General features: G+C 34.2%; 4 protein-coding genes across 4 annotated transcripts; 3 read left to right on the plus strand and 1 right to left on the minus strand.

The window, feature by feature from the left end:
* Positions 1–275: 275 nt before the first annotated feature.
* LOC129755782 (uncharacterized) lies at positions 276–2,564 on the plus strand. The gene is made up of 2 exons (XM_055752427.1): positions 276–394; positions 451–2,564. Exon 2 carries the CDS (start codon positions 453–455, stop codon positions 2,562–2,564), a length of 2,112 nt encoding a protein of 703 aa, XP_055608402.1. The 5' UTR covers positions 276–394; positions 451–452.
* Positions 2,565–3,356: 792 nt separating this feature from the next.
* LOC129753747 (protein YIPF1) lies at positions 3,357–4,697 on the plus strand. The gene is made up of 5 exons (XM_055749592.1): positions 3,357–3,617; positions 3,698–3,891; positions 3,963–4,160; positions 4,223–4,315; positions 4,372–4,697. The coding sequence occupies exons 1-5, from the start codon at positions 3,479–3,481 to the stop codon at positions 4,648–4,650; spliced, it is 903 nt and encodes a 300-aa protein (XP_055605567.1). The 5' UTR covers positions 3,357–3,478; the 3' UTR covers positions 4,651–4,697.
* On the minus strand, positions 4,688–6,739 carry LOC129753746 (phosphotriesterase-related protein). Its single transcript, XM_055749591.1, has 5 exons — positions 6,589–6,739; positions 5,814–6,065; positions 5,312–5,749; positions 5,024–5,244; positions 4,688–4,964 (listed from the first exon to the last, which is right to left on the minus strand). Exons 1-5 carry the CDS (start codon positions 6,611–6,613, stop codon positions 4,827–4,829), a joined length of 1,074 nt encoding a protein of 357 aa, XP_055605566.1. The 5' UTR covers positions 6,614–6,739; the 3' UTR covers positions 4,688–4,826.
* Positions 6,740–8,645: 1,906 nt separating this feature from the next.
* LOC129757103 (probable protein BRICK1-B) lies at positions 8,646–9,600 on the plus strand. Its single transcript, XM_055754232.1, has 2 exons — positions 8,646–8,879; positions 8,952–9,600. The coding sequence occupies exons 1-2, from the start codon at positions 8,762–8,764 to the stop codon at positions 9,059–9,061; spliced, it is 228 nt and encodes a 75-aa protein (XP_055610207.1). The 5' UTR covers positions 8,646–8,761; the 3' UTR covers positions 9,062–9,600.
* The last annotated feature ends 16,252 nt before the right edge of the window (positions 9,601–25,852 follow it).

Raw genomic sequence — 25,852 nt, forward strand, 5'->3', positions numbered from 1 at the left:
TCAGAAAGTTTCTCTTCTGCTCTCGAATATTTCGTCCACTTAGAGGAAGTTCATAGAATTCCAAAATATGATTTTCGTTATGAATGTACTTTCCAAAACTGTCCTCAGATATTCAATCAATGGCAGCGGTTCAAGAAACATGTAGTAAACCATAAGTTTCTAGCGCAACAACCATCTGTTCACAATCAAAACAATGATTTAAATGAACAATCAGAGTGCCAGAACTCGAAAAGAAGAAGACTAGATACTCATTTAATTGAGAATGCAGGTCTATCCAATCAGCAGGAAGATTCTGCAACTAATAATACGATTCAAAGTACACATAAAGACGAACTGACCTTTTCTTTTGAAGACCCTGAACAGACGGAGATAGCTTCAGTTAATTTTACATTAAGTATTTGTATGCCTAAGTTTTTTGTGACTTCTTTTAAAACTTGTTTTTTTTTAAAGGTATGCATATGCGGCACAACATAACAAGAAAGGATGTTTACTTCATCCAAAGCGAAGTCAATAAGATAACTTCAAAATTGGCGTGCGCAATTGAGGACTTGACCTTAGACGTTACAGATGCAGAAGTTAGTTTCAAGTTAAAAAAACACCTTTGTACTATGAAAAACTTGTTCAAAAGCTTCAACACAGATCATAAATTGTTCAAATATTTGGAGAACTTAAATTGCTTTGCATTGCCTTCTATCATCACTACAACACAAGATCAAATTGTTTCAATGCCAATCGATGCATCGATAGATTTCGAATTTGAACCAAAACAAAATTTTCTTCTCTTGATGCCATTAGAATTTCAAATCAAAGCATTTTTCAACTCTCCAAATATTCTGCAAGCCACTCTTGATAATACTTCAAAGCTTAAACAGTCATTAGATATTAAGAACTTTGTCAATGGAAGTTTATGGCGTTCAATTGAAAATAAATATCAAAATGATATCATTTTACCAGTCTGGCTGTATAGCGATGAGTTCGAAATAAACGATAGCCTAAGCTCTCACTCATCAAGGCATAGTGTTTGTGGTATCTACTACAACTTCCCAACGATACCAGAACATTATAAAGCTAAATTAAGCAATATTTTAGTGGCCGGCATGCTAAAAAAACAAGACATCAAAAATGTTGGTATAAACAGGCTGATTAATGAAATGATTAGCAAATTTAAAGAAATTGAAACTAAAGGAATTTTGTTTGATGTAAATGGACAAACCATCATGATAAGATTTGTGCTATCTTTGCTACAAGGAGATAATCTTGGAATCCACACTATGCTCATGTTGGCTGGTGGATTCAATGCGAGATTCTATTGTCGATTTTGCAAAAGACCAAAAGAATTGTTAAAAAATGATACACACGAATTTTCTGATTACATGAGGAACAAAACTAATTACAATGAAGATTTGCTCATCGCCAATCAAAGTGAAACAGGGATATCGGGGAACTCCGTCTTTAATGACCTTCCGTCCTTTCATGTGGTAGAAAATAAGAGCGTTGATCCTATGCATGATCTATTTTCTCAAGGTATTTGTAAATTTGGACTGACAGAAGTTTTAAATTATTGTATTTTTAAGAAGGGTTACATCAACTTAAAACAATTGAATTTGCAAAGGCAGATAATAGCTAAAACTTGTATTGACGAGGAACTGAAGCGTATGCCAGATATCGGAGAAATATATCTTCCTAAACAAAAACATAAATCTGTGACATTCAAAATGACTTCTAGTGAGATGCGCTGTTTTGTCCACTATTTCACACTATTGATAGGAGAATTTGTTCCATACGAAGATATGGTTTGGAAGTACTGTTTGTGTTTAATAAACTTGATAGATTTATGCCTGAAAAGATCTTTTTCAAACTCTGATATAACAAGGCTTAAAAATGAAATTGATGCACATCATCGAATGTTTGTTGAGCTTTTTGAAAAAGATTTAAAACCCAAACATCATGTTATAACACACTATCCAACAATTATAGAAACATCTGGTCCTGTTGCGAACATGATGTGCTTTAGAAATGAAGCGAAACATCGAGGCTTCAAACAGTATGCACACGTTACCTCGTCCCGCAAAAATATATGCTACACTTTATGCATCAAAGCTAGCTTGCAATTTTGCTATGATCTTCTCAATCAAAATTTTTTTACAAAAGAAATTGTGGGAGACTTTGAATCATGTGATATGAAATGTAGACACTATTTCGATAAAATTGTACAACCAATTCAAACCAATATTAAATTTGAAAATGTCAATTGTAGCAGTTCAGTTGAGTTCAAGGGAACATTATACAAAAGAGGTAGCTTTTTGGTTAAATTAGAAAATTCTATTATGAACTTATACGAAATTGTAGAAATGGTTTTGAATGGAGAGGAACTTTATGTTGTTTGCGATTTCTGGGAAGTGGGAATATACAACAATCACTTCTTGGCATATGAAGCCAAAAGAAGTACATCGCAATTATTTATTTTTGAAATCAATTTCTTCGACGGCCCACCATTAAAGTTAAATTTCATTTCCGGTAGATTTATGTTTAGAGTGAAAAATAGTTTTAATAATTGTTATTAGAATTAAGAAAGCATTTTGAATTAAAATTAAGTTTGTATTGTATAATCATAGAATAAAAATATTAGTATTATATTATGTTTTCAATAAAGCATTAATCATTCGATAACGTTTATTAAATATTTTTTTTAATTCAGAACACTAAGCTCAAATGAAAGAAACAAAAATTGAATTAGAAAAGCAATGCTCCAGAACGACCATTTCAAGTTTCACTCCATATAAAATTAACTAGAAATTAACTTGAAACTTACTAAGAAATTCAGATAAATTTCACTCGAACGTCATAGTGTAATTCACTTGACCGGTCACTTAAGTGAATTCACTTGACCCATCACTTAAAATTCAAATGAAATTACGTATGGCGAGAATTCACTACAGATGTCACTTATTTTTTAAGTGAAAATTATTTTGGGTGTATGCATCGTTCTGGACGCGTTTCCAATTCAAGTTTCTAGCACGCTCAAATAATTTCATATATTTATGATCAAATTACATGGAGTTAAATTTACGGATTCATAAAAACAAATCATTCGAGATATGTTTGTTATTATTGGTAAGTTAATATTGCGTTCATTAAATCAAAAATAAGTTTTTTCACCGTTATTCATGCTACAGGTTAATCTAATCTGATATTCTTTTTTTGGGAAATAGTCTTTTTCCCATAAATCTCGCTCAAGTTAAATATATAAACTACCATTTTATAAAAACATCTCAGTGTGTAACCAAGATGAGACAAAAATCGCAACGAATCACGCTCAAAAGGAAACCTGGAGAAAATAGTAAACAAACACCGATAAAAGCTGACGTGAGGAAAAATCAATCAGGAAAATTTCGTCGATGTGTCAACAAGTCTGTGCAATATTGTAACGAAAAATAAGTATTTTTCTCTCTAAAACTTGTTTCAACAACTCGTCAACATGGAACAAAGCGTCGACGATTTGCTTTCGTTCAAAGAGTTTCCTTTGATCCAGGATGGGAATTCCACTAGTGCTCAGTTGAATATCGATTCCCCGAAAAAGACGGGGAATCCCTCCAGAGATTTTTCCCCCAATGAAGGTTTGTTTTTTTTTCGTTTGTTTTATTAAAATAGTTTAAGGAATAATTTGCTTTATATGACCTTATGATTATATTTTTAGAAGCACCTACTCCAAAAAGCGCATCGTTTCTCACTTTCGAGTATTATCAGAAATTCTTCAACGTGGATACGATGACCGTGGTGGACCGGATAGCCACCTCGATCATTCCAAAGCGGGCACCGTCCGACTATTTGAAGCTGAACATCGGCACCAATCCGGACCTTTATGGTCCTGTTTGGATTGTCATCACATTGGTAAAAGTTTAAAAAATTTGCAAGACCGATTCAACCTTGAAATTGATTTGATGTTTCTCTTTGGGGTGCAGATTTTCACAATTGCCATTTCCGGTAATATGGCAAGTTATCTCCAGAAAACCGGAGACCACGTGTGGCGGTATAACTTTCATTTGGTTTCGGTGGCCGCCACAGTGATTATTCTGTACACTGTTCTCGTTCCATTTACCCTGTGGGCGCTGATCAAGTGGAGCACACGTTTGACCGACATCGACATTGAGGAAGATGAGGTTCTATACACAGATTGTTTGGTAAGAGTTGCAATGAATAAGATTTGTATTTGTACTTTCAGCCTTCCCCAAGTCCAAGTTTACTGTCACTGATTTGCGTCTACGGTTATTCTATGGCAATCTACATTCCGGTTTCAATCTTGTGGACTATTCAAGTAAGATCACATTTTTCCAAGTCTTGAAAATCGTCATTAAAACTAAACCGTTTTAGGTCTCGCTCTTCCAATGGTTGCTGGTGGCCACCGGAGCATTCCTGTCCGGATTCGCGCTGATCTGGATTCTAATGCCAGCGGTTCGATCGTCTCGTTTTGCCATATTTATAACGCCCTCGTTGGCGCTACTTCATCTGGTGCTGGCGGCTGGCTTTATGCTGAAATTTTTCCACCACGCTGATAACGATCCTTTACCGGTGGAAAAAGAAGAGCCGGTGAAGCAAGCAATTGCGGCCGTCGTTAATGCCGTGCACAAAAACGTAACAATGAAATCGTAAACGAACTGATAGCGGGAGGAAATAAAGCTAGATACAATTGGAAACAATTTGACTGTTTTATTCGTGGCTTTACTAAACTCTACAGTTAAAAAAACATGGCGATTATGGTATAAAACTTTTCGACTTCATGAAACTCTAAATCTATTTCCTACTAGTGAAACCAAAAAAAGTCTCAATCACACCGTCATTTCGAGCCAATCGGCAGGATTCGAGACAGTGATCGTATCAACCGTATCACTTGAAATACCTTTGGCACTAAAACGCATCAGTACGTTGTTGAGAATATGACTGTAGCCATGGCCCCCAAAGTCAATCTGTAAAGTATAAAACTTTTGTTGGAATCATTCTTTAAAATTAATATTTGAAATCCTACCAAACGATGCTTAGTATGAATGTCGTGGGACATGAGAATTTGCTTCTCGAAACCCTCAGCCACAAGTTTGGCGATATTTGTAAGTCGTTGTTCGTCCGATTGCATGTAGCTTGAAGGATTCAGCTGATAGTAAGAACATTCCGTCCCAAACAGATCAAACTGACAGTAAGTTCCAAGCTTGGCAAACTCCAGTAAATCTTCCGAATCAAAGAGGGTGCGATCTGAAAATATTGGAGAACTTGCTGTTAAATTGAGGCTCTAAAAACTTTTAGAATTTAAGACTTCTACCCAAATGAGACATGACACATCGATTAGCTCTGCCGCCAGCCTCCAGATATAGTCGTATAATCTCGAAGGGTGCTTCCTTCTCCCGATGAGGGTGAAACGTTACCGGACAGTTCAGCACACTCTGTGTCTCGGCCGTTGCTTGAATTGCACGTTTTTCGAAGGCCGAAATGGGCCAGCAGCTGGCAACTTCACCTACGACGCCACACTTAATGTTCCCCGCCTCGGGATCAATTCCTTCGACTTCAACTCCAAAAAGGATTTCTTTGGTGTACAAATCACAAAGCTGTTCGGTGCTCATCGAGGTCACAGATTCCGGCTGCACACCATTAATGTAATGACCGGTTCCGGCTATCACGTGGACACCAGTTTCCTTTGACACCTCATATAAGAACTTAAGATTTCGATTTAGTCCGTGTGAAGAGTTTTCCACAATTGATCCTAATAATTGAAGACAATTAAATCTTAAAAATCGCAGAATCTGTTGAGAGAAACCCAAACTTACCACCGCCGAAGCTTCTGTACATCTTCAAATCATTGAGAACCGCTCGATGGGTATCCTCGTCTTCGAAGTTTAGATTGTACTTGCAACTGTAGGGATACTGCCGCACGAAGCCCACATTTTGGAGCGAAATCTTATTGGCCGTGTACTCTTCGAGTCCGGCCGGGGGCGCCCTGTAGAAGTGATCGAACACCATCGACAGATGCTCGTGGGTCAGCGTGTAGCCAAGTGCCTTGCGATCGATGGGACCGCGAACTGGAGAGGATATTGAAAAAATATATTAATAATTTTGAGCAATTGAAAAAGTTTATGTTATTGTTTAGTTAAGAAACTGTTTTTTTTTTCAAAATTGAATGCTTTGTCCTTTCGATATTTAGCACCATGCATATCAAGCTTTCACAGTGAATTTTTACAAAATACCTATCTAGCTTAAAAAAATGCATCTCATCTTTAGGTCCGAATTTTGAGAAAAAAGATCAATAAATCTTACTGCCTCTATACTTAATCATAAATTTAAAAAGGATTTGGAAGCTGTAAAACTGACTTATTTGAAAATTCACGATTGAGTTTCATAAATCAAGAAGGCAAGAATAATTTCTACCTTAAGGTAGACGAGTTTCAACAATATATGTAGGTATTTATTTCATTGACTCGAAACAAAAATCACATTTGTGTGCATAGCGTAGAATTAACTTAATTAAAGTTATCTGCTCGAAGCGTGCCATTATTTCGGATACTTTCTGAAATGAATATAATAACTATTAATTCCTGAACTTACCGGTCATTATTGATTTCGTGGACATTTTTTAAGCAACTTGAATTAAACTGATAACAAGAAATAGCAAATAAGATAACTCCAGTATAACTTGGTCTGCTTGTAGCTCAGCACTGGATCGTTTTGTTCCAGCTCTACCCAATTAATAATAAACTCGTCAACGTTGATTTACATATACGTACGTTGGCTGTTATCATTTGCGAGTCAGCGATGTAAACAAATGACTAACACATGAAAAACGATATTGATAAAAAAAAATTCTTGAGACAAGGTATTTGATTTTTCTCAACCGAAATTAGTTGATAGGTAGAAAAAGGTTAAGTTTAAAAAATCCGTAGATTAGTTGTTGCACATAGTTTTGAAAAACAGTATTTCTACTGAAACTCTTATTTGTCAAACACAGTCTGATATCAGTCTTGGGTTTTTAAGGTGGTTTCGGTTCGTGCGACCAAATAGAAATTTAACACTGCAAACATTCACATCTTCAAAGCCCTATCTTAAAAATCTTAAGCGCTTATCAGAGTGCTTTGTTGGGATGCTTTAGGTTCAGGTAACGTTTCGAACCGACAAAAAAAGTTGCTCTTTAAAACTGGCCCAACGGATACAGTGGAAGAAAGGCTGCGCAGGTTCAATTCATTGACCTTTTAGCTGATACGAAAAAAATGATATCATATAAATAAGGGTAGCAATTGATAAACTCAATCTTCTGTCTGCCTGCGATGCTCCAATATTTTTTTTATCAAATTGAATTCACAGATCAGTAGGATTCAGAAGTGAATAGCAAAAATTCAGATAAAATGTTTGAATTGAACTTTATTAACAGACTCAAGTAAAATTTAAACGTGCAGCCATATGATTAGAAACTTCTGCTTTACTCAGGAAGAGTTAACTTTAACTTTTGCACTGTTCACAAAAGAACACTCTTTTTGAAAAGATATATTTACGATACTGTACATTAGAGTGCTTCAAATGACCCGACTTTTGAAAAAGTTATGCGCTGCAGGCTAAAATTGATCGTTGGCTTCGTTCAAGATCTCATGCCAAATTTGGGCCAGATCGGATCACGGGAAGGGGTCGCTCAACGAGCCTGAAGTTTGTATGGGATTTCGAGACATTTTGTTCGGGGGAAACATGAAAAACCAGTTTTTCATCAATAACTTTGGTTTCCGTCTGCTGATTTCTTTTAAAAAACGGATTTTCTTGAAGCCTAAACTATGAAAAATATTTCATCCGAAGACTACATTTCGATAAGAGTTAAGATAAAAAAGTTATTAAGCTTCAAAAATGGGCTAACTTTTTTAACGGTGGTATTCAGCACTGTTAATGAGGCGTCAATATGTTCGACCGCCTCACCGCCTCGACTTATTAACAGTGATGAATACCATCCTTAAAAAAGTTAGCCCATTTTTGAAGCCTAATAAATAACTTTCTTATCTTAACTCTAATTGAAATGCAGTCTTCGGATGAAATAATGATGAAATTATGCCAATCGGTATACAATCGTTAATTGATATTCAGAACTGCTGAAGATATTAAATAAATTAAATTTTCTTATAAGTATCTACTAGAACACAATCGTAGTCTTTGATTGAATAAAGGATAATATCCTTAAATATTAAATAAGGCAAGTTTTGCTTGCTTCATATTTATGGATTGTACTTTATTTGTAGAAAAAAGGAGTGCTTATTATGCCCTTATCTCCCCTATCATCATTTCAAATAATCCGAAATACCTACCAGCCTACCAGAGATTTAAGACACCGAAAAATACGACCATAAATTGCTCATTATAGTTATCAAACTTACCAAACATGTGGCATAAACTTTGGCATATCCGTATCACTTTTTATATTTCTTTTTAAGTATCATAAATTATGTTTTTAACAGAGTTCGTTGAATCACTTAATTTTATTCGAACAGCCGCACGCGCAGCTTCTCGATTTGCCGCATAAACAAATTGCGCTACTTGTGTGCAAACAGTAGAAGCCACGAACTTGCGTGCAAGTTTTGACAAACTGCTCGTACGAATTTAGAAACCAAAACGAGCTCCCGAAAATTTGACACCACCGACAATCGATGAGGTGTATCGCTCGCGGAGTGAAAAAATATCAACATTAGTTAATTCGACTGTGTTCTCGTTTAAATTTGCACCTAAAAAACCGCATAAATCATCCCAAATGGACGCTCATCGGGAGGCCATTCAGAAGCAAATCCACCAGGACTGGGCCAACCGGGAGTACATCGAAGTTATCACGGCAAGCATCAAACGGATCACCGATTTCTTGAATTCCTTTGGTAGGTGTAGCGATCGAGATTTGTGCCTCTGGAGAAAGTGGTAATAGTTGATTATTGCAATTCCCTCTTTAGATATGAGCTGTCGGTCGCGATTAGCGGTTTTAAACGAAAAGCTGACCACCCTGGAACGGCGGATCGACTATTTGGAAGCTTGCGTCACGAAAGGGGAAACATTACAATAGAATTACTGTTCTCGGATCGATCGGGGCGTGTTTTGGAATACTACCACCTCAAGGCAGGGTGGGATCCAGGGGATTATGACACCAATATATTTCGGTTGTCTTGCTAGATCCGCCAGACCAAGTCGAGCGCAACTGTTGGCTGGAGTGAGTTTCTACACGTAAGATTTTTTTTATAGATTGTAAACTTCCGCTTAGAATGCTTAAGAAATGTAAACTAAACTAACTTATAAGAAAATAAATGAAATTATACTAAAAACGTGTGGATGGATTTCCAGTAGATGATCCAGTTACATCCAAAAGTATTTTTCAAGTGTACAATTCTTACAATTAAGAAGTTTTTTTTTTTGTTTCGATTATAGTCGTTTTACCATCTTTATGGCATTCGCGATTACAGTTAAGAAGTGGTTATATTGTTTTATTTAACTGAAAATGTTAGAACAATACTTCTTACGAATCAGAACATAAAATTAACGGACAAGTCCGTCCTCATCTCATCAGTAGCTTTTAGGGGAGATAAGGGCATAACGAGCACCCAGGGCATAATGAGCACTACTCTTTTCTACGAAAGTACGTATTTTCTTAAATAAATTTCCATGAGGATTTGTTTCGTACTTCCTATAGTATTAATTTTTCACAAAAAAACGAACCTCCTTATCATCTTTACAGAGATAGGTATTTGAAAAAAACTAGCTTGGTTCTCAAGTTACGAAAATATTATAATTTTTGAGCACCACGAAATAAGCTTTTATGATCTTAAAATAACCTTGATCTATAATGTACGCACTGCAACATGATGTACACATTGTTTCTCAATTTTTACCATCATAAAATTTTTGCTTTTTCACTTTTATCAATTTTAAAACATATTTTTACTTAAATTTGTTGACTAGGGGCATATAGAGCACCATATTACCGAGGCATAATGAGCATTTTCTGCCGTAGAATCTAGCAGCGAATTAAAATTGATTTATAGCGCCACACCTTGACTAGTTTTCATCCGACGATTGAGCCTATTGGTAAGGTGTCGGAGAGGTAATCAGAAGACTAGCGTTAGATTTTTGTTCGAGGTGATTTTTTTTTCCATTTACAATTCATGATCGATTTTTTTATTGTTACATTATACGGCTAGTAGCATCATCCTCCGAACAAAGCACATCATGTACGAGCGTGCGTGAATTGTTTGTATTCTACAAACAGACCTAGATTATTTTGTTATTGCTTTGTCTGATGAATCTACGACTCACCTGACTTCATCGAATTGAATTCGCTGCTAGATTCCCCGGCAGAAAATGCACATTTTGCCCTGATTAATGGTGCTCATACTGCCTCAGGGGGGGTTCTCATTATGCCTCCACAGTGTCTGGTTTTCAGCTTTTGGCAAAAATTTTTAAAATGCATTTTTTAACGTTTTCATCTAGTTTTTCACGTTTCAGCCCGTTAGGAAATAGGCTTTTCAAGTGTCTGAACACGAAACAATAATGTAACCTCCATATTATAGCTATTTTCTATGGTTAAATAACCGTTTTCCTTAAGGTGGCCATTATGCCCCCATCTCCCCTACTGAGATTTTTTGTTTAAACTGCTAAAATGCGCCATGGTTTATTCTATTCATTCATTAATACAAGGCAGCACCCTAAACGCCTGAATGTAGGCAACAAATATATTTTGCTTGAGAAAAACCCGTTTAATCAGACGTCGTGGTTGGCATCGGGCTCTGTTGATGTCTGCTATCTGTGGTTTGGTTGCACATAATGCTGTTCGTTCCTCGATAAATTGATGCGAACCACTTCTTAGTCACAGTTTTGCTGATTATTTTCGATTGTACATTCACCAGATAGAAATTTAAAAATAATTCTCATGGGGGCCTTTTTTTTCTAGATTTCAAAACCCCGAAGGGAGCTGATGGCATAAAGTTGATTCTCTTTTTAATTTTAAGTCATGAAACCTAATTTTTCTGTATTTATTTTCGCAATAAGTGTACTGTCCAGTATTTTCAGTACTGTTGAAACGGTATGTTTTATATTCTCATTTTAATGCATAAAGTAAGACCAGTTCTCAATTTCGCTTTTGCAGCAAGATAAAAAACCGCCTGAAGGAGAACCGGAAAATAATTATTTGAAGCAGTTCTACGAGCTACTGACGGATTTCGGAGGCGACGAAGATAGTTAAAAAATTGACCCTAAGGCAACAGCGGATGAAGCAACAAAAGAAAACTAAAAGTTTATACTTAATGACTGCTTATCAAATTCATTTTTAGTAACATAATTCGATCAAATATATTTTCTAGCTTATAGTTTTCTAGTGATACAATAAAAAATATATTTGAATTGTCCTTTTAAGATTGAGGACTTTTTCTTTTTGACATTTCTTTTTCATAATTTCATTTTTTTAGTTTCTGTTATTTTTATAATTTTTGTAATTTATGTCATTTCTGCCATTTTTGCCATTTTTGTCAAATTTATCATGTTTGTCACTTTTGACATTTTTATCATCTCTATTGTTGGAAACTGGCACCCCTGCCTAAGCACTTTCCGACAAGCCGCTGACAATTGCAGTTCAGTGGCTGATCATCGTTTGGAGGATACTGTCGAGACCGACCGACTTATTCTGCACCTTTTTTCTCACAATTTTCAATTACTATTCGATTCCGCCATTTTTTACTACGACTGCAATTCCTGTCGCACGAAAAACAACGCGATCCATCCCTCACAAAATCAGTCTGTAAACTGATCTAGCTCTTCCCTTCGGTTCCTATCAAATTCTCTTCTTCTAAACTCTACACAATCTTTCTCTCTCTCGAAAACGCTCTTTGAGACCAAAGTTTCTGACTTACTGAACAGTAATGTACTCTCTTAAATACCAGTGTTGCCAATCATTCAGTTATCCATTTTTCTTTTACACGCAGAGAAAACTTGGATTTTGATACAAAAAAAAACTGACTTTGATTCAAAGCATTCAGTTTTTTGAATCAAACTCCTGTTTTCTTTGAATCAATGAATTATCGTTCTGATTCAAATGAATAATTTTTGAACGAAAGAATTAATTTTTCGAACTGAATAATTTTGGACTTTGATTTTAAACAAATTCTTTGATTCAAAAAAAATTTGTTCAATTGCACATTTCGTTTAAAACAAAGTAAATTTTCTTTCAACCAAAGAAAATTGTTTTCAACAGAAAGGAATAATTTCTTTGAATTAAAATTTTAAACTTTGAAGATATTTTGGAATGAGCAAGAACCGAATTTCGAATAAAGTTTGTCCGGTTGTGTTGAAAATCAAAACTAGTGAATCAGAGATAGCTTCAGGAGGATTCAGGATTAAGAATGGTAAGTGAGTGTTAATCCATTAAACAAAAAGTGAATGTTTAAGATTTTATATTAACTCTTGCATTACAGGACCACGGCAGATTCCGCCCCAAATCCAGCGGTCTGATTATCTTCGGCCCGATCTTCAGCGGTAATCACCAGTTGAATGACCACTAAAGCTAGCAACCAGAGCTGCTTCCGGAAGTCTATTGAGCGGCCCTAGAAGAATGCCCTCAGGCCAAAATTAGGACCGGATGATTCAATTATAGTGAACCAGTGTTTGTGTTAATTTTGTAAATAAAAATGAATTTAAAATGTAAATTCTTTCTTTTTATTGTTCAAAATTCCTAATAGGAACTTCGGGACAACAGAAAATATTTCTTTCCAATTGGAATAAAATGAAAATGGTTCAATGAACCAATCCTTTTATATCTAAATCTAAATTACATTGTTGCAAACGAGAACAACTTTGCATCAAATGGAACTGTTTTTTGATTCAAAGCATTAATATTTTGATTCAAAGATTTTTCAAAAGAAAAATTCTTTGAAACAAAAGAAAATGCCTTTGAATCAAAGGAATTTTTATTTATCCCAAAATCAAAGGAAAAAATCCTTTGTTTTGGCGGCACTTTCCTTTGAAATAAAAAATCTTTTCGCTGCGTGTACTATAGCAGATATATTTATTCTCACTTCATTCCCTACATTCGCCTCCGCCTCTACACTCCTGAACTAGTAAAAAAACATTTGGCTTGAAATCATTTAACAATCTGATTTCATTTTTAATCTCGAAAGATGCAAATACTTTTTTCTTTAATGCATTAATTTTCTTATTCCTGATTGCCTGCTTCTTTTTTTAGTATTAAGGTTATTTCTAGCGTTTATCCTTTGCTACTTCCGTCATAGGCTTTTTTACTTATGCTTTATTATTCCATTCTCTAACGATCAATTTCCAATGAAGTTTCAATGTCTTTTACTTATCATTCTTTTGTTTTCCTTCTGACATTAATATTTCTCTTTTAATCCTTTTCCACACTTTATTAGCCTTTTTTCTTTTTCATTCTACATCTACATCATTCTACATCATACAGAATCCCTATTTTTTTATTTTTCTCTTTCTCTGAAGTTTCGTGATATTCCTTTTCCTTTTTTTTTGTCTTGATCACCTTTCCCCTCTTAAATTTTTCATTCTCATGTTTTCTTTATTTGCAACTATCGATTTCTAATTCTTTTCAAATTTCATTCTCTACATTCATTCGTCCTTTGTAATGTCTATACTTTTTGGAATCCCTTCCCCTTACTCCTTATTCTACTCTCTTTTTATTTTCTTCTTGAATTATTTTCTTTTCATCATATTCCCTTTTTCTCATCCTTACTCTAAAATTCTCAATTTTTCAAAGAGTGGTTCGGTCATGGTAATGCCTCTTCCAGCGCTAGTACATTCCATTCACGGTATTTTCCCTCTTTGGGTTTGTACTGAAATGTTTTATTTTTACTTACTATTCTTTTCTCCTTGTTTCAGTACACGATTCTTCATTATCAGTTTTTTTATTTCCCTTCTCCTTTTTGGTAAAATTTCATTACCAGTTTTATAAAAATGTTAATCATCATTTTCCATTTGTTTTTTTTTCTCCCCTTTTTCGTGATCCTTCTACGTTAACCGCTCCAATTTTTACAAATTTCTCTCTCATTCAATTACCTTTTATCAATACTTTCTTTTTTATCATTGGTTTTTCTTTGTACATTTAGCATTCTTCATAATCCTCATTTATTAGTTATACTTTAATTTATATTATATGGCCGGGCTTCGACCATATAACTTTCTGTATCCTCGATTTTAAATGTTCTTTGATACTTCTTTCCCTTACTTATCTTTTATTCATTTTTTTACTTCCTTTTTTTAATTCTCTTCCTCTTTTTTCATTTTTCATTTTATGGAATCCATCTTCTACCTCTACTTTTATAATATAATGTGTTCATTATACAGATTTTTAATTCATTTTTTCGTCTGCCGCCCGATACTCTCTCCTTTCCATTCTCAACTTATCTCCTTTTGTGAATTTTTCCGTTTTTCATCCAACGTTTTCCACTGTTCATTATTCATTCATCATTTGGAACTCCTTTATTGATTCTACTTTACTTTTTTTAACTAAAGAATTTTCATTGCCCTTTCCTACTTTTTATAATTGATTTTTAATTAATTTTCTCCCGAATAGCAAAATACTGTTACCAAACAGTCACTATAATAGTCATACAATGATTCGGAACAGCGTAAAAAAACTTTTAGAAAACGATAATTGACATCGTAAAAAACATTCCACTAATTGTGAAATCCAAAACGACGGTCTGTTGAATATCCCAACAAACATTTTTGCTGATTAAAAACGCCAATTCTCTGATCGTATGCTGTTTTGAGGTGCTGATTGCTGTTTCAGCTTTCTGGCTGAAGAAAGAAATATTTCAGCGCTGTTTCAGCGTATAAGGAAGTTTTATTTCAGCCAATAGAAAGTAGGGGAAAATTGGCTGAAGAATAACTCGTTCAGCCTTTGTCCAACCATTTTTGACACCTTCAAATTTGACAGCCGTCAGCTGTACAAGGGTAGCTTCGAAAGTGTCTTTCAGCAATACCAAACTTTTTGTTATTCATGACGAATCAAAATAATTATCTTTTGAGTCGTCTAATGATTCGAAATTTCTCATTTTGCATGATAAAATAATTAACATTTTATTCTCGTAGCAATTTCAATTTCTTCATATGAAATTGACCTTGGTTGAGAAATATTTTGGTCGCTTAAGAGCGACACTTTTCTGTTCCTTCGCAGAATGCATGAGTGGTTCTGCCTTCTGCGGCATGAGACCAACAAGTCGTAGGTTCAAAGTTCGAGACAAGTTCAAATGAAGAAAAAATAACACGGGAGGGGAAAATTAGCTGGCAAACATCGGGCATACATCAGTCAACATTTTTTTTGTTTTTTTTTTTGTTGCTCCGTCAATTGACGTTTCATGTGGTTTCATGTCATCTTCGCTGATTAATTTCCCCAGATCTCGATGTTTAAGGGCTGAACAGCAGCTTCTCTCTGAATTTGGGTTGCCTTCTTTCAGCAAGATAGCTGATTTAAAATTAGAACTAAACAATGTTTCAGCGGTTGTTCAGCAAAAAATGTTTGTTGGGATGGCGTTAAGTTATGTTACTGTTAAAAACTGTTAAAACACTTATATCGAAGAACTGATCAGCAAACAGTAGAGACAACGTTCAAATACGCTCATGAAAAACGTATTTTTTGCATCGAACTGTTTTTGTTACAGTTTTTCTAAAAATTTCCTTGTAACTGAACATTTACAGTAATAGTCGCAGAACGATTCGATATGACGTTCTTCCAACGTTATGCTTACTGTATTCTGAACCGTAGGGGAATGTAGCACGCACACACACAAGCTTTTTTTTCTTTATGTGAAAAACAAACTCATTTTTAAATTTTATTTATGTTCATTTTATTCACCTGTACCATTTGTATATCTTTACGAGTTCCTTCACTAGGTCTAATTTAAAAAAAAAACACGGGCGTTACGTTGGCGTAGCTGCTGGTCACTGCTGGATCCGAAAGTCGTACGGGACATTGCTCCTGCCAATGTGACGACATTGCTCCTCCAGCACCCGTCGCTGAAATAAAAAAAAAACATCTTCATATATTTGCATCGATTTATAGATACTGTTGATAAAACTTACCTGTTGCGAACATCACTGGTCTGGGTCTCATTTTTCCAGTTTAAACGTCCGTCTGTCCGTCGGTTAGACCCTAACCGGAGAGATATTTTGTTGCAGCTAAAGGAAGGAGCTGAACTTTTTCAACGAGTAAAACAAAGATTTGTTGTTATTTTTTGTGTTCTTCTTCCAGCTGTCGGCAGTGGTGCCGACCAGACCGACTTTTTAAAATTGTACCAATACGAAATTAAAATGTGAGAACAAAGATTTAAAACTTTGACGTTTCTGTGTCGCCTGTTAGCATGTATGCTAGCCGACACACCAAATTTGTAATTGTTTGTTGTTATTTTAACATGCAATGAACTGAAATCACAATTAAGTCCACTGATTCGTGAAGAAACTTTCATAATTATCTTTCATAACCTTACTTGAAGCGTTAACAATTGTTTAAAGCGTCTTGTAAATCAAATAGATGAACCTCGTTTAGTATGATGATAGTAAAAAAATTAAAACTTTTCATAAATGTGCACTGATTTTGTACAAAACCATCTGGCATCTCTGATCGGGCGTTTCGTTCATTTTGACGTGAATGACAGAAGGGGTGAACGGTATGTGTAACGGTTCGAGTTCGTTTTTATATAATTTAAGAAAAGTTGGAGGAAATCGTTGTATCATTCTAACACCATTCCAGATATCATCACATTTTCACATAATCGTACATATTTCGTTTTTATCGTTGGCGAAGTAAAGTTTAGTAGAACAGCTACGTTTACAGATATAATCACTTTTAATGAAGCCGTTGATGTATTGTATAAACTGTTTGAGATATGGTTTTTTAGTATGCGGGCTATTCTTCCTGACATCCATTTTCTCATAGTTTTCCATTCATCATCTTTCAAAATTTTCATTTATCGTTCTCCATTTTACAGAATCCACCTTTTTCTTTTAATCTGTTGACTTCAATTCTTCCTTTCATTTTCTCAACTTTTGTGCAACCCCCTTTAATTATTCCTTATTTTACTCTACTTTTCGTTTCTCCTTATACAGGTTTTTTTTGTCGTAATACTTTCTTTTCTCGTCATCCTTTCGCCATTTTCAATTTTTCCACTCTTCCCTATTATCCAATGTTCTCTCTCAATCAACTTCCTATTTTAAATACTTCCTTTTTTTTAATCGTCGGTTTTTCATTGTTCACTTGGCATTCTTCACTTTTCTTAATAATTATTTTTACTTAATTTCCATTGTTTAACTTTCAATACTTTTTCTCTTTTTTTTTAATTTTATTTGATACTCCATTTCCCTTTGATACCTTTCATTCATCCTCTATAGGGACCATTCAAATATTACGATTTGGACGATATTCGACACCATATTCATACATACTGAAAGAATGCAAGAGAGCACAAGTTTTTTCTCTCAACGCATGCAAATCGTTGCCAGCGACCACAATTGCTGCTTCTGTCATTGGGCAATTTTTGCAAATACACCATCTGATTTTAAGCAATCTGGGTGCACTGCTGTTCGCAGAGAGAACAACAAAGCTATTTTCTCACTTGACCCACGCGGAAGAAAAAATGCAACGAAATCGTCTTCAAAATCTGCAAACATGGCGGACTTTTTTATCATATCCGATTTAAACCGTTTAATCCGACTCGAGTAACAATTTTTACGACATTTTACTTGCTTTAGTTTGAATTACGATTCGCAGTAACATTTCTAATGACTTGAGTTATCATTTTTAATACGATTTTATGTTTGCTGGGTTTGTCACCACTTTTGTGATGTGGTTTCTGTGGTAACCGCTATTCATTTTCTTTCGCGTTCTTTCCCGATCACTTTTCTAACGCGCAAAGGACACCCATACGCGACTACTGTTCCCAAACATCGTTGAGAGAATGACAATATCCAGGATTACACGCTCATTCGTTTTCACGTAAACTGTTAACTAACATTCACACGATTGGACACAATCGCTTGAGTTCTAATCAATTTTTACCCATTCAAAAGTTTCGCGTAAGACATTACTTCGAATAAACATAAAAGGAATTGGGGACTTAATTTATAAAATGTATAAGTCATTTGTCGATGAACAATTTTATAGTTTTTTTTAGATTTCTACCATCCTACATCTAATCCACCACATTCGCTCCCTTCTCTACACTCATATTGATTTCTGACTTTAAACTCCCAAGATTTAAATTTTAACTGTTTAACTGCCGTTCCAATCTTTAATTCTGGCAACTTGACATTTGACGCTTGACTCTGGAATTTATGACTAAAACTATGAATTATTGAATCCCATTTCGTGACTTTTAACTAGTGGCTTTTACACTAAACTCTTCACATTTGAACCTTGACTCTCGATTTTCAATTTCAAAGCATGGAAACTTGACATTCGATACATGGCTCTTCAAATTATGATTCCTTGTTTTCATCTATTAATTCTTGAATTTTAACTCATGGCCTTGACACTAGACTCTTCAACCTATGACTCCTTACTTTCATCTATTGACTCTCAACTATAGACTTTCAACCCGTGGCCTTGACACTAGACTCTTCACATTTGAACTTTAACTCTCGATTTTCAATTTCAGAATCTGGAAACTTGACATTCGATGCATGACTCTTCAACCTATGACTCCTTACTTTCATCTATTGACTCTCAACTCTAGACTTTCAACTCATGGCCTTGACACTAGACTCTTCAACCTATGACTCCTAACTTTCATCTATTAACTCTCAACTCTAGACTTTCAACTCGTGGCCTTGACACTAGACTCTTCACATTTGAACTTTAACACTCGACATTCAATTTCAGAATCTGGAAACTTGACATTCGATGCATGACTCTTCAACGAATGACTCCTTTCTTTCATCTATTGACTCTAAACTCTTGAATTTTAACTCATGGCCTTGACACTAGACTCTTTAACCAATGACTCCTTACTTTAACCTATTAACTCTCAACTCTACTCGTGGCCTTGACACTAGACTCTTCACATTTGAACTTTAACACTCGACATTCAATTTCAGAATCTGGATACTTGACATTCGATGCATGACTCTTCAACCTATGACTCCTTACTTTCATCTATTAACTCTCAACTATAGACTTTCAACTCGTGGCCTTGACACTAGACTCTTCACATTTGAACCTTGACTCTCGATTTTCAATTTCAAAGTCTAGAAACTTGACATTCGATGCATGACTCTTCAACCTATGACTCCTTATTTCCATCTATTGACTCTCAACTATAGACTTTCAACTCGTGGCCTTGACACTAGACTCTTCACATTTGAACCTTGACTCTCGATTTTAAATTTCAAAGTCTGGAAACTTGACATTCGATGCATAACTCTTCAACGTATGACTCCTTACTTCCATCTATTGACTCTCAACTCTAGATTTTCAACTCGTGGCCTTGACACTAGGCTCTTCACAATTGAACCTTGACTCTCGATTTTCAATTTCAAAGTCTGGAAACTTGACATTCGATACATGGCTCTTCAACCTTTGACTACTTTCTTTCATCTATTGACTCTAAACTCTTGAATTTTAACTCATGGCCTTGACACTAGACTCTTCAACCTATGACTTCTTACTTTCATCTATTGACTCTCAACTAAAGACTTTCAACTCGTGGCCTTGACACTTGACTCTTCACATTTGAACCTTGACTCTCGATTTTCAATTTCAAAGCCTAGAAACTTGACATTCGATGCATGACACTTCAACCGATGACTCCTTATTTCCATCTTTTGACTCTCAACTCTTTAATTTTAACTCATGGTTTTACACAAGACTTTTCACATTTGAAACTTGAATCTTGATTTTCAATTTCAAAGTCTGGAAACTTGACATTCGATGCATGACTCTTCAACGAATGACTCCTTATTTCCATCTATTGACTCTCAACTCTTTAATTTTAACTCGTGGTCTTGACACAAGTCTTTTCACATTTGGAACTTGAATCTCGATTTTCAATTTCAAAGTCTGGAAACTTGACATTCGATGCATGACTCTTCAACCTATGACTCGTTACTTCCATCTATTGATTCTTAACTCTTGAATTTTAACTCATGGCCTTGACACTAGACTCTTCACATTTGATACTTGACCCTCTATGTTCAATATATAAGTCTGGAAACTTGACATTCGATACATGGCTCTTCAACCTATGACCCATACTTTCATCTATTGACTCTCAACTATAGACTTTCAACTCAAATTCAAAATTACTACAGGGTCATGCCTTTCCATGCCATCTTTTACAAAAATTACTACAAGGTCATGCCTTTCCATGCGGTCTTTTTCAAAAATTACTACAGGGTCATGCTTTTCCATGCCATCTTTTACAAAAATTACTACAGGGTCATGCCTTTCCATGCCATCTTTTACAAAAATTACTACAGGGTCATGCCTTTCCATGCCATCTTTATCAAAAATTACTACAGGGTCATGCTTTTCCATGCCATCTTTTACAAAAATTACTACAGGGTCATGCCTTTCCATGCCATCTTTTACAAAAAATATTACAGGGTCATGCCTTTCCATGCCGTCTTTTACAAACAATCTTAGGTCATGTTTTTTTTCATGCCATCTTTTATTCAATTTTACTATAGGGCCATGCCAATCCCTTGGTATTTTTAATCACTTTTTGTGATAGGGTCTGCTTTTCCATACCATTTTTTTTACCAAAATTGTTTAAAGGGACATGCCTTTCCATGCCATCTTTTACAAAAATTACTACAGGGTCATGCTTTTCCATGCCATCTTTTACAAAAATTACTACAGGGTCATGCTTTTCCATGCCATCTTTTACAAAATTTACTACAGGGTCATGCCTTTCCATGCCGTCTTTTACAAAAAATCTTAGGTCACGTTTTTCTCATGCCATCTTTTATTCAATTTTAATATAGGGCCATGCCAATCCCTTCATATTTTGAATCACTTTTTGTGGTAGGGTCTACTTTTCTATACCATTTTTTTAACCAAAATTGTTTAAAGGAGCATGCCTTTCCATGCCATCTTTTACAAAAATTACTACGGGGTCATGCCTTTCCATGCCGTCTTTTAAAAAATCTTTGGTCATGTTTTTCCAATGCCATCTTTTATTCTTTACTTTTGAGTCATTCTTCAGTCGGTCAGTCAGTCAGAATCTTTTAAATAAAAAAGTAATTTTTATCCTTCAGCCTAAGTTATATTTGGTCTCGAATGTTTCTATTCCAACTATATTAGGCTGCTTGAATCCCTGTTCAAAAACTTCTTACGTACACACCAAGTGACCTCAATCATTCAAACAGCATAATAACGGGAAGAGTAAATCAATAATGACGAAATTCTTGTTCATGAAACATAATAAATAACACATTTTTCCTTTACTCCTCAAACTCTAGCCACACCTTACCGAATACATAATGATGGTTGTTCTTATTCATACGATCGAACATGATATAAAATATCTACTGAATGAAACGGATAGAAGCTTTCATGCTTTCATGTTGATGCTTTTTTTCATGTTTCGCTATAAAGGTGTAACGGTAGCCTTATTACAGTAGGGGGTTGTAAATATTCAGGATATCTTAATCGCCAATCTAATATTGAAAAATTAAATCAGTTTCAGTATTTAAGCAAGGATGTATAACACTTACCTTATTTGAAAGTATTCATTACATCGACACGCACAGTATTCATCCCACTGTCTTTGAATGTAGTTTCATCTGTCTTCAATCGTACAGCTAAGACACTTTAATTATACCTGGTGCCCTTTTAGTTTTCCGTTGTGACATCTAGATTTAACATTGAAATTAAGTTTCTAAACTTATTCCACATTACCTGTTTGAACGCGGCAATTATTAGTGCTCACAAAAAGCACACCTGGCTTGAATTGAACTTATACTTGTCACATCTTGTTCTTTCTTGTAATGGAAGGAATCTTTCAACAAGTCAAAAATCATCACAAATCAAAATATTTCAAAATGGAACACGAGTTAAAAGTTGTTAAAAATAGGATTCCGACAAATCATTCTCTCCATACGAATGAAATTTGATTTATTTTTGAATCAGGATACCAGTGTTTAATTTCATGTTTACATGATTGGTTAAATCAGGACTAATCCTGATAAATCAGGACACCTGGCACCTCTGCTCTGGCGGAGCTTAACGTTTAACCACGACATCTAGATTTCAGATTAAGCAACCAATCTATATAGTTTTCAGTATTTACGTACCGTGGCGCTACCATCTACGTTTTCCAACAGAAACAAAATGGCGACCTGTGCAGACAATATGCATGACAGAATCAACAGCTACTTCTCCGAAACTTTAACATCTTCATTTGAATCGTAAAAAATGGTTTTGTTTTACCTTTTGTATACTTCTGATCCAAGGCCGTTTCTTACCGCTACTGGCATATCCGCGGGTCTCTGGTCTCGAGCTAAATGGAAATCTTCAGGCATAACAAAATTCAAATCACTGCACAAATTTTCACTTTTTCGTCGGCGGATATAATCATTGAAGAATATGGGCTGAAAAATTGGTACGAAGCTTAAGTTCGCCACCAACTACGCCATTGTGGTAACCGCTATTCATTTTCTTTCGCGTTCTTTCCCGATCACTTTTCTAACGCGCAAAGGACACCCATACGCGACTACTGTTCCCAAACATCGTTGAGAGAATGACAATATCCAGGATTACACGCTCATTCGTTTTCACGTAAACTGTTAACTAACATTCACACGATTGGACACAATCGCTTGAGTTCTAATCAATTTTTACCCATTCAAAAGTTTCGCGTAAGACATTACTTCGAATAAACATAAAAGGAATTGGGGACTTAATTTATAAAATGTATAAGTCATTTGTCGATGAACAATTTTATAGTTTTTTTTAGATTTCTACCATCCTACATCTAATCCACCACAGTTTCTTCATTCTTCAATTTTTGTTGGAATATATTTTTCTTTCTTCGTCTGCCGCTCGATACTCTTTAATTCTTAACTAATCTCCTTTTGTTAACACTAATGTTTTTTTTTCATCCACCGCTTTTTTTTCTTTTTCTTATTCTTCATATGCAACTCTCGGTATCGTATCTTAATTTAATTTGGTTGTTAATTCTAATTTTTTTTATCCTTATTCCCATAGTTTTCCATTCATTATTTTTCTCTTTCTTTTTGTCATGCTATCTTTCCAAACTTTCAGTTTTTGGCTTCCATTTTACAGGACACTTTTAATTTTTTTTTTTTACTTCAACTCTTCCTTCTACTTCCCTTCCATTGTTTCTTAATCTCTTTTACTTTTTGTTTCTCTATATACAGTTGTTTCTTGTCATCATATTTCTTTTCTCGCCATCCTTTTGTCTTTTTCATTTTTTTCGAAGAAAGGTTCGTGATGGTGCCACCACTCTCAGCGATTAGTACCTCTCCATTCATGGCGTTTACTCTCTCAATTAACCGATCTATATTTTCTATCTTAAACTCCTCTCTCTGATCCTCTATTACAAAACTTTATATTTCTACATTATTCATAATCGTTTTGCCATTGCTCATTTTGCTTTATACTCTAATTCTTGCATTCTACGATTTTTAATTGTTAATTTAATTTTCTTCTATTTTCTCCTTTTCTGTTAGATAATATTCTGTTATTCTTCACTTTCCTCCTTCTCTTTCATTCATTTTTTTCGATCCATATTCTTTTTTTTATTTTCAAATTACTATTCTTCGTTTTTCACTCCAAAACATCCATCTTAATTTTTTTCTACATCAAAACTCCCAATTTTATCTCTTAATTTGTGTTCTGATTGGTACGTTCTACCGTTTTTTTCCAATTTCATTCCATATTTTTCAGCATTTCCTGCCATATATTATCTCATTTCCATTTTCAATTAATCTCCTCTTGTTAATACTTGTGTTTTCATACACTATTTTCCAATTTTCTTTCTTCGATTTCAACTGTCGGTACCGTTCCTTTATTTTTTTTTTACATTTTTATTATTTATTCTTTCATTTCAATACTTCCAATATTCTTTCGTTTTGTTTTAATAATTTTTTTGTGGACTTACCAACAGTAATTTTTTTTTTCATAGTTTTAGATATATTATTTGACTTTTTTCTTTTTTTTCATACTTTCTTTTCATATTTCCATTTTTCGTTCTCCATTTGACAGAATCTCCCTTTTTTAATTTTTGAACTTCATTTCTTACTTAAACTTTTTCAACTTTTGTGGAACTCTTTTCCATTATTTCATTTTTTCCTTTAAGATTCTCCTAATACTAATATTTCTTTTCATCATACTTCTTTGTATCATTAACCATTTGCCATTCTCAACTTTCCAAAGAGAGGCTTGGCTATGGTACTACCATTTCAGCGATTGATATTTCATGGTATTGGAATGGTTTTTTTTTTTCACTCAATTTAGTATTCTCGCTGTTAATTGTTCTTTTCTTCATTACACAATTCTCCATCCTCAGTTATATTATTCTCCTTTTCCATAATCTTCGTTGTAAAATGTTCATCTCCATTTTACATTTTTATATTTTCTCCTTTTTCATGCTCATATTTTCTTTCTCCGTTAACCGCTCAATTTTTTTTTATAAAATTTTCTTTTTTCTTATTTTTTTTTCGTTTGGTTAATAAACATTTAAATATTTCGGTTTTTCTTTTTTTTTTAAATTTCCGTTTTTATTGTTTCATATTATTATTCATTTTCTTTTATTTTCCGTTCACTTACTTTGAATTTTTTTTTTATTTCTCACTTTTTCCTCTAATATACTTTGATTCTCTTTCACCTTCTTTTTTCTTTCTTTTTGTTGAGACTCTTGTCACTAATCTTGGTATTAAAATCGTTTATTTATTTCTTTCTTTAAAATCTAGTGTCACATATTCATACTTTCAAAAGCAGATTTAAATCATCTCATGTACGTTTGTTTATAATCATTAAAATTTCAAGTCACATGACTCAACACTATTCATGTCTTTCGATATCGTAAACCGTATTTTTAATCTTCATTTTTCGTTCTCCATTTTACACAATCCTTTTGTTTAATCTCTACTTTTATTATGTATTTCGTCTATTTCACGTTTTTCGTTAAAACATTGTTCATCTTTCGCTTTCAATTCAATTTCTTTTTTTCTCTCTAATTTTTGAAATAATAATAGGTAAATTTTTCCTTCATTCTTCTTTTCTCCCATCATTTCTTTTTTTTTTATAGTCTATTCTTTTTTTTTTCTTGCTCTCTATTTTAATTCTTCTTTTTTTTCTCCATTATTTTCTTGATAAATCTCGTTTTCTTCAATAACCGCTTATTTTCGTTTTTTTTTTACCTCTATTTTCAATTCACTTTTCATTGTTCATTTGCCACTTCTCGTTTCATCATTCTTTAAATTTTTCAACCTTATTTTATACATTAAATGTCCATTCTTGTTCTTATCTTTTATTTAATCTATTCTTCTTCGTCCTTCATACCATTTTTTTTATTTTAATTTCATACTCCTTTTTAAATCTCCATTTCTGATTCTTCATTTTTAAAACCATTTTTGATATCGCTCTTTCTACATCAACTCTCTCTTTCTATTATCCTCACTTTTGTGATAACTTCCCCTCCGAATTTTCCAATTGATTTTTTTCATTTCTTCTTTTTGTTTATTATTCCTTTTCATCGTGCTTCTTTTACTATTGAACCATTTGTCACTTCCATTTTTTTTTTCAAAAAAAGTGTTAGAAAACAACTTATTTGGGGCTCGTACTTTTTCTTTCTTACTCGTCTCAGGGATCTTCCAATAGTTTGTC

Source organism: Uranotaenia lowii, chromosome 3 (assembly GCF_029784155.1).
Source record: "Uranotaenia lowii strain MFRU-FL chromosome 3, ASM2978415v1, whole genome shotgun sequence".
Lineage (NCBI taxonomy): Eukaryota > Metazoa > Arthropoda > Insecta > Diptera > Culicidae > Uranotaenia > Uranotaenia lowii.